At 29.7% G+C, this 12,651-nt stretch overlaps 1 protein-coding gene across 2 annotated transcripts in view; it reads left to right on the top strand.

The window, feature by feature from the left end:
• The first annotated feature begins 593 nt into the window (after nucleotides 1-593).
• The window catches only part of LOC107450997 (kinesin-like protein KIF28), a 46,805-nt gene continuing 34,747 nt past the window's right edge, over nucleotides 594-12,651 (top strand). For both annotated transcript variants that reach the window (XM_043038861.2, XM_071187704.1), the window contains exons 1-5: nucleotides 594-797; nucleotides 4,779-4,911; nucleotides 5,771-5,850; nucleotides 10,208-10,322; nucleotides 12,511-12,622. In XM_043038861.2, coding sequence (XP_042894795.1) covers nucleotides 630-797; nucleotides 4,779-4,911; nucleotides 5,771-5,850; nucleotides 10,208-10,322; nucleotides 12,511-12,622 — 608 coding nt within the window. In that variant the 5' untranslated portion in view covers nucleotides 594-629. The remainder of the gene's footprint in view (nucleotides 798-4,778; nucleotides 4,912-5,770; nucleotides 5,851-10,207; nucleotides 10,323-12,510; nucleotides 12,623-12,651) is intronic.

Here is a 12,651-nt window from a genome sequence, read left to right as displayed (position 1 = left end):
ATCACAAAATCATCAATTTTTAAATGTAATTCTACTTTTTGTATTTCAAGTTTGAAGTGAATAGTTTAATTTTAATTAAGAGTAGATTTTATTTGTCCTTTTGCAAAATTAATTAAGCATTCTTTTAATAGGTTACATTTTTCTACAAATGATATTTAATTCTTTTTTATTAGAATTTGATTTTCAAATCTTCTATTAATTTTAAATTAGAACTCAAAAAACTTGAATTTATCTTTTATTAAAATAAAGTTTATTGACTTGGGAGGAACATTCAGTTTTTTGAGCAAAATATTGTATTTTATTTACTTCTCTTATATTGTTTACTTTCATTGAACATTGTCTTAACATTGTCTTGTCATTGTCTACCTCCTTGTCAAATCCTGACGATCCCTGTGATCCTATGAAGAAATTTACTTATTAGTCACAAAGTCAAACGTTTTGAGTTGAATCTACAAAAAGTTTGACTTCATTTTAATGAATTTTTACTGATTTGGGAAGATTATTCGGTTTACTGTTCAAAACATTGTGCTTTATTTCTTTCTTGTAAATTGTTTTAATTTCCTTGAACATTTTCTTAACATTATCAAAATCAAAGAGAAAAACAGAGAAATGCCAAATCCATTGTTCAGATGTCAGGAAATACTACTTTCTTGACAAATCCTGACGATCCCAGTGATCCCGTGAAGAAATTTACCTATGATCACAGTTATTGGTCAAATGATGGATATAAGGAACTTCCAAATGGATATTGCACAGCTGATAATACACAACCAAATGGCAGTAAATTTTGCGATCAGGTACGAATTCAAAAATTTGATATTTAAGATACTGATTATCGTCATTAGAAGTTATTTAGACAACAATTCAAGAAACAAGGCAACTTAAGACAGTTTAAGAGCATTTACTTTAGAGTTGAATTGATTATTGTAAAACTTGTGTTTACTCTATGTTTACAAGTGCGAAAGTTTTTTGAAGCATATTTATTATTGTTATTTATTTATGGTGGTCTATGCTATGCAGTATGGGGTAACTTAGACCAGCAATAATAATTAAAAATTTGGCTCGTGTTGATATAACAAATGTTGTCGATGTTGGGATAACAAATTCATATACCGCTCAAGACTATTATTTACTAAAGTGTTTTATTTGCAAAATTTGCAGTATTTTCATTTTTCATTTTTATTTCAGGAAGTTTTACGTAAAAAAAAATACGTTATGCTATTTATCTTTTCAATCTATGTAATTACAGTAGCTGAACAACATCTGACGCTGTTTTGATTGTCAAGAGAATGAGATATTTAATATGTCAATTAAAAATACATGCCATCGTCATAAGGGGGTTTTTTGGCTTATAAATTCAAAAAATTGAATTTGTTTTATTGCATATTTTTAAATCTTTCATTATGGGTTATCATTAATTTTTGGTTTCACCTGTTTCAGATTATATGGTTATGAGATCGAGCTACGCCCGTTCATCAGTGCTCGGCGTGCAATGCCATCTTTGCCATCATTTTCATATGTTAATTTATATTTATTTCGGGCAAAGAAAAAATTAAAATGCAACTGAAAGGTGACGAAATAAAATCTGCAAAACCATTAGTCAACTTATCTTTTCATTTAACTGAAAAAAATGTAAAAAATGAGGCTTAAATCGGATCTCTAGATCAGAAAACCCCCCTCACTACATATCGCACATCTGCACACTGTGAAACCTATTAAAGTATTTATTTTTACCAATGAAAATTCTGAGCAGTATATATACAGTGTGCAGAAAATAAACGGACCACCCTGAATAACTTTTCATCTAATAATCAGCTATTTTCACGCTCTATGATTCAATTTTAAGGGTTCAATGGAGTGACCTCAAGTATGCTAAATAATTAATGAAGATTATAATTTAAGTTAAGAAATAAGACACAAAAATGTACTTTCTCTGAATAAACAAACTTTTTTTTCATTGGATTTATATTTCTGACCCAAAAAAAAGGTAGTCCCAATCTGGGAAATTATTATTAGTAGTTTGGTCAGAAGAGAGCGGCTCACAGCTTAGACTTCTTAATTTTAATTTTTCTTTTTTCGTATTTCGCAATACGGCGAAAAGATTTTAAGCAAATTGAAAAGTTTTTACACACAATTATAAAATTTGTTTATTCAAAGATAAGTGCATGCAAAATATATTTTTCAGTAAATATTTATTATTTTTCTATTATTTTATTTAATAATAGTCTAAAAACTTTTGAATTGAGCGGAGTAAAATGTTTTGCATCATTGCAGCGAGTGCAATTTTAAATGGCAAAATGCAAAATTTGAGCGAAATCGGTTGAATCCTGAGAAATTAAATTTTCAAAAAGTCTTACTTTTATTATTATTAAATAAGATGTTTACTAAAATTTATATTTCGCATGAAATCATCTTTGGATAAAAATTTTTATAATTGTGTGCAAAAAGTTTTCAATTTGCTTCGCAGACTGCTGTTACCCTCTATATTTTGGGGGTTAGAAAACCGAATCCGTCGAGAAAAAGGTACTTTTATTCAGAGAAAGTACGTTTATGTGTCTTATTTCGTAACTTAAAAACTTTTCTGCACTAATTAATTAGCATACTTGAGGTCACCCCTTCGAACCTTAACGATTGAGCCCTGGAACATGAAATGCGATTATTAGACCAAAATTTATTCCAGGTGGTTAATTTTTTTTTCGCACTGTACATTTATTATATTAGCATTCTCAGCAACTAAGTAATGTTCCCTGCAATGAATTCTTTCAGTAAACCATGGGGGCATTAAGTTGCACCATGTTTTACTTTTTCTCTTTGAGATACATGTTTTAGAAAACTTCCATACATGTAACCATAGAGTGTAACTGAATACCCCAATTTTATAACAATTAATTAATCTCCACAGTAAATGTTCTTAAATTATGCAGACGTCCTAAATTGAAAATTAGCTTAAGTAACCTCGAATGACGAAACTTGAAAGCCTTTTAGAAATGGCATAAATTGTTGGATTTAAATATTAAAAATCATTTTTTTAAAGATTTTCAAAGAAAAAATAACGAACAGACACTAATAATTTTTTTAAACTCTCTTTTCACATTTAAAGCACGTGTAAAATGCTATACCGTAAAATGGGGTTGCTTAGGGACACTCGCGTTTTATGGAGATAAAAAACTTCCCACGATAGTGAAAATACAGATAATTTTTTCAGAAATTTTTGTCAATCTCAGAAGCATTATTAGATTGTGAAACAGTTGTAATTTGTTTGATAACTTCTCAAAGTGGTGACTTTGTGTCACGAAAAATATTTCTGCTTAAATTTCCCGTATCATTTAGAATAAAGCTTTACATATATATATATATAGANTCGTAGCTTAAATCGCATAACATGCGCAACTTATCTGAGATTAAAGACAGATGGGCTTTTTCGCATATATATATATATATATATGCGAAAAAGCCCATCTGTCTTTAATCTCAGATAAGTTGCGCATGTTATGCGATTTAAGCTACGATATTCCGATAAGGGAATCAACTATATAACAAATGTGCAAATATGCCTGAGAGGGCGGTATGGTCAATTTTTTCTCAAGTGTTACGATAGCACTGTGTGAGCGTATTGTTCTTCACATTGAAATGTGTGTGAGTAATGTTTATTTTACAATTTGTGTTTCATAAAGTATTATATGCCAGTAATTGCTATTGTCTTCCTCTAGCTCAACAAATAACTTACATAATTAAATATTCAAAGTTCATATAGCAACTCAAAAGAGATATTAAAAAAAATGTAATAGGCTTAGCTTTACGATTTCCATGAAATATTTATTTTGACAGACATATATATATTTTTTTAGCCGTTATAACTCAATATGAACCTTTTAAAGCTAAATATTTTTTAAAAATGTTTTGTACGTTAGGTTTTACTAAATGAACAAAAAACAAGTATTTTTCCTGTAAAATAAGAAAACAGTAAAATAAAAAAAATGTCAATACAATAAAAAAGGGAATGTCTGTGATTGCAGCACTTTTAAATGTTGTTCCATAACTATGATATATGAAATATTTTAAAGAAATTATCAAGCTTTGTTGTTATGCACATTTCTCAGGGAACATTAAATTATTATATTCCAATACATTCTTGACATATTCTTTTATTTGAAAAATATTCCGCTTGGTCTTGCTTAACTGCCATTGGAGGAACATTTTGTGTTGCATAAAATGTGAAGCGTGCACAATAGAAGTCTTTTTAAAATTTTATTTAATGAAACGAAAGGAAATAATTATTTTTAAGTTTTTAAGTTTTAAGCGTTATTTTAGAAAGAGGTAAATTAGAACACACGTATCAATATAAGAGAAAGCCACAAAAAGAAATTTAAAGTAACTTTTGATATTATAAATGAAGACATGACGCCGCGTTCGGAAAAGGGGGTTCCTCATTTTAGTAACAGCTGACCACTAGTATTGCTGTTCTCAGAATGTTATTCATTTGAAATAAATAAAAAAAACTTTAAACTGAAATATAATAATTTCAATTATTAAAAATATAACGTTGCTATTTTTTAAGTATCTTTTTATAATATCATCATGAAAATTTGTGATTTTTGCATGTTTATTGATCAACCCTAAAAAATTCAAATTACGTATACTTTTTAAGAGGTTCCAAGATCCCTAACATTAAAAGAGATATAATTTAACGAAAAGAAACGTGCTTGGATTTGTTTGCCTTATCTTAACAATATACATATTTCAACTAGAAAACCCATATAAACATATTTTTGTTTCAGGAAAAAGTATACAGAGATCTCGGCAGAGGAGTCCTTAGAAATGCATGGGATGGATACAATACCGCCTTATTTGCATATGGCCAGACTGGATCAGGAAAATCTTGGTCTGTTATTGGATACGGGGCAAATAAAGGTATAACTTCGAAAAAGTACTCTCTCCAAATTTTCTTTCGCATGGTAATTAATCATTGGTAATTTGAATATACTTTTGATGTTGTTTCAGCTTTAAAATACTCTTCCTTCTAAAATAGTATTATAATTTCATTAAAAATATTTACAAGAAATTTCTGTAGCTCAAAGTTGTCAGAGAATTTCTGCATGTTACAGAAATACAGTCCATTGTCGGGGAAAAGGGTGTACAAAGAGACGTAAGAAGAGCTACGATTCACTTGTATGAAGCAGTTCTTGTTCCAGTAGCACACTGCAAAAATATCACGAAACTTTCTTCGCTTTTGCCGAAACCGTTTCCTGGTACATAGTCAGAGAAAAATTTCGTCTAAATGACAACATAACTATCGTCACTTGTTCGAGAACACGAATTTCGTCAAAATTAAAGATATATTTCACCCTCCTATTTTCCCTCCTCATCCATAATGTAATACAATAAAGTTTCAAGTTGATAAAACATTTTCGTTTTTTATTGGAGAGTTCGTGCTTCGTCGAAAATCACGAAATTTTGTGACGAAATGATTCTCAAAAATAACGAAATCCTGCTCAAGGATTGATGAATAGTCAAAAGTGAGAGTTTTATTACTGAGAGTGATCCTGGAGGCTAGGGTCTTCAATTTCTCCCATCCTTTTAAAATGAAATTTTTTCCTATAAGAAACAAAAAAATTCTGTATCAAAGGTTATAGGACAGATTAAGGTGAAATTTTACAGTAAACTTCAAATTTTTAAAAAACAAAAATTATTGATAGAAAGTTGCAGAAATTTTCGATTTCTTAACGCATTTTTCTACAGTGTAATTTAAGGAACACAATTATTTTTTCAGGTATAGTTCCTAAGTTTTGTGAAGAAATGTTTAGAAGTATAGAAGATAAAAGAAGAGGAGGAGATCAAACTGAGTTTGAAGTTAGCTTTAATTCCTGTCATTTAAATATATATATATATATATATTTCCNTATATATATAGATAGATAGATAGATAGATAGATAGATATACACATATATATATACGTAGGGACCGAGGGTGTGCGCTATGGTCCTCGTTAAACTGTTCTACTATAAAGTGCTCGAATTCGCGTGCAGGTCGTCGGACTACAGAAATGGGGGTGCCATCCTCTCTGCAGAGGATCAAAATTGTGATGGCATGTCTTCGGATCATCCTCAGGGATGTTTCCCAGACTACCGCCAATAGCCCATTACGTCGCCAATTGTCACTAGTGCGACGTAAATGAACTACAACAACTTGACCCGGAATCCTAGGGATCCACGGAACACCATTTGGGACTACCTTTTGAAAATCAGTATTCATGTGAATAAAACAAGACTTCAGAGAATCAATGATGACAAATGAGCGATCTAATAGGAATGGAATGTAGTGATTTTGGTGTTATCAAAATTAAATTTATGCCGAAGGTTTTAACAAAGTGTGTCAATAGATGATTTGTTGACGCATCTTACTTTAATATAAATTTTAAGGCGATGTAGCCAAGATTGAAAAGATAGATAGAAATAACGAGAAACATGTTTTGAGATATTTTTTCCAATGCTCACTCGGTTGACTCTTCAATCAGGTATCAGTAGAGTTTTCAGGGGCAGCATATTAGGTGGTCCAATGTTGCTCTCATAGTAAGGACAGATAGTAGGAGCATCCGTGCCTAGTCCGGGATTCAAACCCTAGCCCTTTCTGATGAGAAGTCAGCTCCTTTACCACTGGTCTTGGGTTTGAATCCCCGACAAAGCGTGGAGGCCCTTTTATTCTCTATACTATCTGTCCTTACTGTGAGATCAACATTGGACCATCCAATATGCTGTCCTTGAAAACTCTACTAATACCTGATTGAAGAGTCAATCGAGTGAGCATTGGAAAAAATATCTCAAAACAGGTTTCTCGTTATTTATTTTATTTTAAAACATGATATTTAAAATTTTACTGTCCCATCTACTTCAAATTTTGCATAAATATTCTCTAAATATATATCTGGAAAATAAACTAAGCACAGTCGGCTGTTTTTAGATATAATATCTTTACAGATTGAGTGGGTTTTTTAAAATTGCTATAACTCTAATTTATACAGAAACAAAATTCAATTGGTTTTTGTGAGATAAAAAATTTATAATTTTTTTTAAAATTTCACTTTAAAATCTCAAGTTTATCTTAAAGATTTTACATTTTTAAATTTATCATCGATAAGTAATTTTGATTGTTTTTTTTATTTTAAACAAACATTCGTAAATCTCGAAATATTGGAAGACATAAATAAATAAATAAAAACAATTGAAAAATAATATTTTCAAGCTTAACTTTTTAAGAGATTGAGTCATAGATGAAAACGAAAACAGTTAATTCTCTATCACCAATCCTGCAATGCAAGAGAAACTCTGAGAACCCAATTTTATGAATACAGCTTGTATCGACCGCCAGTATAAAGATTGTGAGGAAGTAACTATGTTTTCGCGGTACGTTAACCATCCGAATAAACGGAATTCAGTTGAGATCCACCCTTTTCGCAATGATGCATAGACAATAGACATCATTGCTTTGTAATTAGGTTTAATGGCACAAGGAATATGAGAAAATTCATCTATTCTAATAAGGGCGGAACAATGACTCTAGAACATTTTCTGTAGTAGAAATTAATAACAGAGATTTTAACTTTCCATACAAATGTGCGCATTTATCTGTGGTTTCTGTTGTTTCAGTAAATTTTAACATTTCCAGTCTATTAATAAAATCGCGTAAAAAGATAGATGTTAGGTTCAGTAACCGGAATAAATTATAATTGCATTTAAATACACAGCTGATGTACACTACTTTACAATAACGAAAAAGATTTTTGCAGTTTTTGATAATCGCAAGAAATACTTAAACATTCACAATCTCAAGAAATACATAAAGAATTATTTTATAAATTTCGAGGTGCTTAGGTCATGGAATTTCCCTTTACTTAACAATAAGATTTAAAGCTTTCAAAGGTTTGCGATAAATTAGAAGCAAAGCAGAATGCTTTTGATTACCCTATCCTAGCTTGCAATTTGCATCGATTACTTTTTACTATATGCAATTAATGTTTAAGTCTAAGTTTAATGTTTATGGAAATATTAATATTTTTATAAAAAACTTATTTTTGGCTTACGTTTTTTTTCTATAACTGTGAAAATATTAAATAAAAATAAACAAACACTTCGGAGCATTTTTTAATTAATAACAAAAATATGATTTTAAAATTTAAAAAGTAAAATTCGCTGAAAATTGAGCATTGCATAAGCATTTTAAGTTGTCCTTTCACAAAGCGCATGCGTGGAAAAATATTATTTCTTCCCCAGAATTTTGTTGTGAATCATGTTTGATAATTTATGGACAAAGTCAAATTAGAATACCTTGAAATTAGCAATTTTCGAAGTAGTTTACCTTAAAATTTGAAAGTAAGAGATAAATGGTAAGGGACACAAATTTCATTTTGAATGATAAAACAAGATTTAATAATGAATGATAATACCCTAGAATAATACGAAATGTACTGGTATAAGGAACGGAAATATGTGTAATAATACATATTTTAATAATGGATACTCCCCTATAATGTCGGTATCATTTTTAATAAATCTTGTTTAATAGTACAAAATTAATTGTCGAAAAGCACTTATCATTTAGAGCTTTCTTGCAAAATTTACAAAAACTGCTTAGAAAATGTGTGGCAAGAAACTTTTCAAATTCTAAAGATATTACAGTCGGAGTTTTTTTTTATAAGCTACCAAATATTATTCACAACAAAACTATGACATTTTTTTTTAATTTTCCACGCATGATCAGTGTGAAAAAGACTACTTTAAATGCTCATATCTTGCGCTATTTTTAGCGCATTTTTTAAATAATACTTTTGTTATTTATTATAAATTGCTTCAAAAATTTTGTTATCTTCATTGAATATTTTTTTGTTTACAGTAAGAAAAAAAAAATTTCCCCCCTAAAATTGCTAATATCTCCATTATATTAAAGTTAAGCTTGCGAAATTTTATGCAGCTATTACATAAATCAAAGTAATACAAGTCAAAAGTTTATTGCTATATTTAGCGGCATAGGTTTAATAAAAACACTAGCTGGTCCCTCAAATATTCCGTTTTTGACATGTATAAGAAATCGCATGACCTGAACACCTCTAAAGTTATAAAATAAATCCTTAAATGTGTTCAACTTTGATTCAATTTCTTTGAGTACTCCTCACAGTATTGATATACTTTGCTTTGACTATAATGATACAACATTCGAAAGCACTCCTTCTTAAGGATATAATCGTGTGAGCTGATGAAGAGATATATATTTTCATTTTTTTCCGGCTTTATAATACATAATTCCTTCAATTTTTTAAAATTTTTTTTGAAATTCTTTTTTAAATTCTATTTTAATAATTTTTCTTCTTCTCTTTTCATTAATCTTTATTATTTTCCAAGTTTTCTCGTTATTTTTAACTTATTTTATAAGTTCTATATACTTGCAGCTTATGGGCAGTATATAAATTTTATTATTTTTTTTTCGTTTCCCTCTTTATTTTCTTTTTGTCTTTATTGTGCAATATATATACATATATATATATATTGCTATATTGCTNATAGTATCTTAACGTTATTTCAGTATACTGTATAATAATTTCGTAATAATGTTAATAGTAATGTAGCATACTGTTACGATAAACATTAAGGCCCAATGTTTTACTTAAAAGTTAACTTTTCCGACCTAACCTATTTTAAAAAATCGCCTAAGTATTTTTGAATCACAAAAAAAAATATATATATATATATATATAAATAGACTAAACATAACCTTTTTAAATTACTAAAAAATACGCTTACTTTATTTTATAGTGAAAACTTTTAAAGAAGTTACAACTTTATTCAATATTTTTGGTTCATGGAGCATCAGCGAAAATATAATACAGATGATGTGAACATGAGGACAAATTAAAATAAATAAGATAGAAAAATAAACGTTTTTTTGCTCACTTTGATCGATACATAAAAAAATATCGTTTAATCTTCTTCACTCATGTAATTTCAGAAAATTTACATGATATTGTGGTTCTAAATGTTTAAAATTTCTGTCAGCACTGAACAAAATGATCTATTGACGAAATCGTGCAGATAAAACGACCTGTTACTAAAGTGATATGCTTTTATGCAAGCTTTTTTGATAAAAACTAGTATAAGTCAATAGTGACATAACAATATTAACTTCTGAACCATTCATATAATGATTTGTATTTACTAGGTTCGGTTTAGCATGCTTGAAATTTACAATGAAATTGTCCGTGACTTATTAAATCCCGGAGGTGACAGGAAAAGGGGTCTTAAAGTTCGTGAACATCCGAAGAAAGGGTTCTACGGTAAGAAAACATATTCTTAAAATTTTAGATATATTCTCGTGTTCATGATTTTTTTAAAAATTTAATACTTAGGTTTTTGATAAAAGAATAGGAAAAGCCTAGAAAGAGTGAAATTTTTTTTATTATCGAGAATTGATCTTCGGAATTACAGTTTTATCGTGTAGACGATATTTTAAGTTACGAAATCAGACAAAAACCGTACTTAACGTTTCTGATTAAACATACCTTTTTCTTTGACGGATTCAGATTTTTGACACCCAAAATATAGGGATAGTAGTAATCTGAGAATATGGTCCCCATAGTTTCAGGAGAGCGGGCTTATATTCCGCCATATCTCGAGCGAACTTTGTAAGCTAATTAAAACATTCTTGAGCTCATCTATAAAATCCGTTTATCAAAGATAATTCTACTCAAAAAATAAATTTTAGTATATATTTATTATTTTTAATTATTTTTTTGAATGATATTTGAAAACATTTAGAATTGTACCGTATACATTTTTTGTACATTATTTTAAAGTACATGGCAATTTTACATGGCAAAATACAAAATTTAAGCGAAATTGGTAGAATAGTTTCTGAGAAATCGAATTTTAAATATATGACTTTCTCAAAATTCGATTTCTCAAGAATTATTTAACCGATTTTGCTCACATTTTCTATTCTGCTTGGTGAAATTACATACTTTAAAATGATAAAAAATTGTTTACTTTACAATTCAAATTTTTCTACTATTATTTAATAAATAATGAAAATGATAAATATTTATTAAAATTCATTTTTGTTTAGAATTATCTTTGGATAAACGAATTTATAATTGTGTGCAAAAATTTTTCATTTCGCTTAAAAATTTCGCGAGATATGGCGAAATATGCAAGAAGTAAATTTAACATTAAGGGGTCCAAACTTTGGTTGGCTCTCCTGATTTAATTACTATTGGGACAATATTTCAAAGATTGTGGCTACTCCCTATATTTTGGGGGTTAAAAATCCAAATCCGTCAGAAAGAAACAAAAAAAAACCTTTATTTATTCAGAGAAAGTGCGTTTTTTTTGCCTGATTTTTGATGATAAAATATCGCCTGCACTAATTAATTAGCATCTTTGAGGTTACCCCTTCGTAGCATTAAGAATGAGTCCTAGAACGTGAAAATCCGATCATTAGATCAAGAGTTATTAAACGTGGTTCGTTTTTTATTTTGTGCACTATGCATAGTTGAATGGAGAACGTTCTCCAAGAAACTATGCTCTAGAGTGTGAGTGTAAATGACGTGCGATAATTCTCGCCTTCTCTCTCACGAGTACAGCAGTAGGTGTTGCTGGATATCCTGCCATCACAGAATCCTCCAATCTTTACTGTGGGAACCAGTAAGTCAACGTCCATTGCGGGTTGTTTGACAGACATGAATGGGTGTTTCTATCATTTTCTCCCATATCTGTATCATATAAAGTTAAACATTTCAATAAAAATCACACTAAATGAAATTTACGAATTTAGTTAAAAAACAAAACAAACAAACACTTATCTAGTTTTGTTTTAGACAATCATGATTTTTTAATTTAGACATGAAGGTGTCTAAAATCTCAGGTTTGTGAATGATAAAAGTTTAAAAATAGGATTTTTTTCCTCTTTTCCCATTCAAGTATTAGTGAAATAATTCAAAACCTATACATCTAAGTGTCTTTAAAACCACTTAATTCTTAGCTTTTAGTTGTGATTAATAAATTTTTGAGCTGAGTAATAAAAATGAGGATCAAAGCATTTTAACAACTAAATGGGATAGTATAGGAAAATGTGACAGTAAAATGAAGTGGAAACTATAACCCAGCTTTTAAATTAAGAAGAAAATATTTTATTCAAAAATATGCCAGCCAGGTGGCCGAGCGGTTAGCGTGCCTGACTGCGAAGCAATTGACTGCGGGTTCGAATCCCGCTCAGGGCATGGATGTTTCTCTCTCTCTTTGTGCCGTCCTCTGTAGTGTGTGTGTGATGTGTGAATGTGGCCCACCCTATAAACGGATTTGTGGCGTGGGCAATGTTGCTCGCCTCCGTGACTTTGGTTCTCAGGTGCCAACTGGGTAACGCGAAATGGGCAACAATTCTGGCATCTTCATAGGCAAACATTCAAATTCTGTGACTGCCATAGGAAAAAAAAAATTATTCAAAAATATAAATTTAATTTGTTTCAGCTGAAGGGTTGAAACTGGATATGGTTACCAGTTACAAAGAAATAGAAAGAAAATTGAATGAAGGTACGACAAACAGAAGTATTGCCTCAACAAATATGAATGCCACTAGCAGGTAAAGATTAATAGTTTAATGAAAAGAAA

The sequence above is a fragment of the Parasteatoda tepidariorum genome, chromosome X1, assembly GCF_043381705.1.
Source record: "Parasteatoda tepidariorum isolate YZ-2023 chromosome X1, CAS_Ptep_4.0, whole genome shotgun sequence".
In the NCBI taxonomy this organism is placed as follows: Eukaryota; Metazoa; Arthropoda; class Arachnida; order Araneae; family Theridiidae; genus Parasteatoda; species Parasteatoda tepidariorum.
The sequence above is the reverse complement of the archived record's forward strand: the minus strand, read 5'-3'. Positions and strand labels throughout refer to the sequence as shown.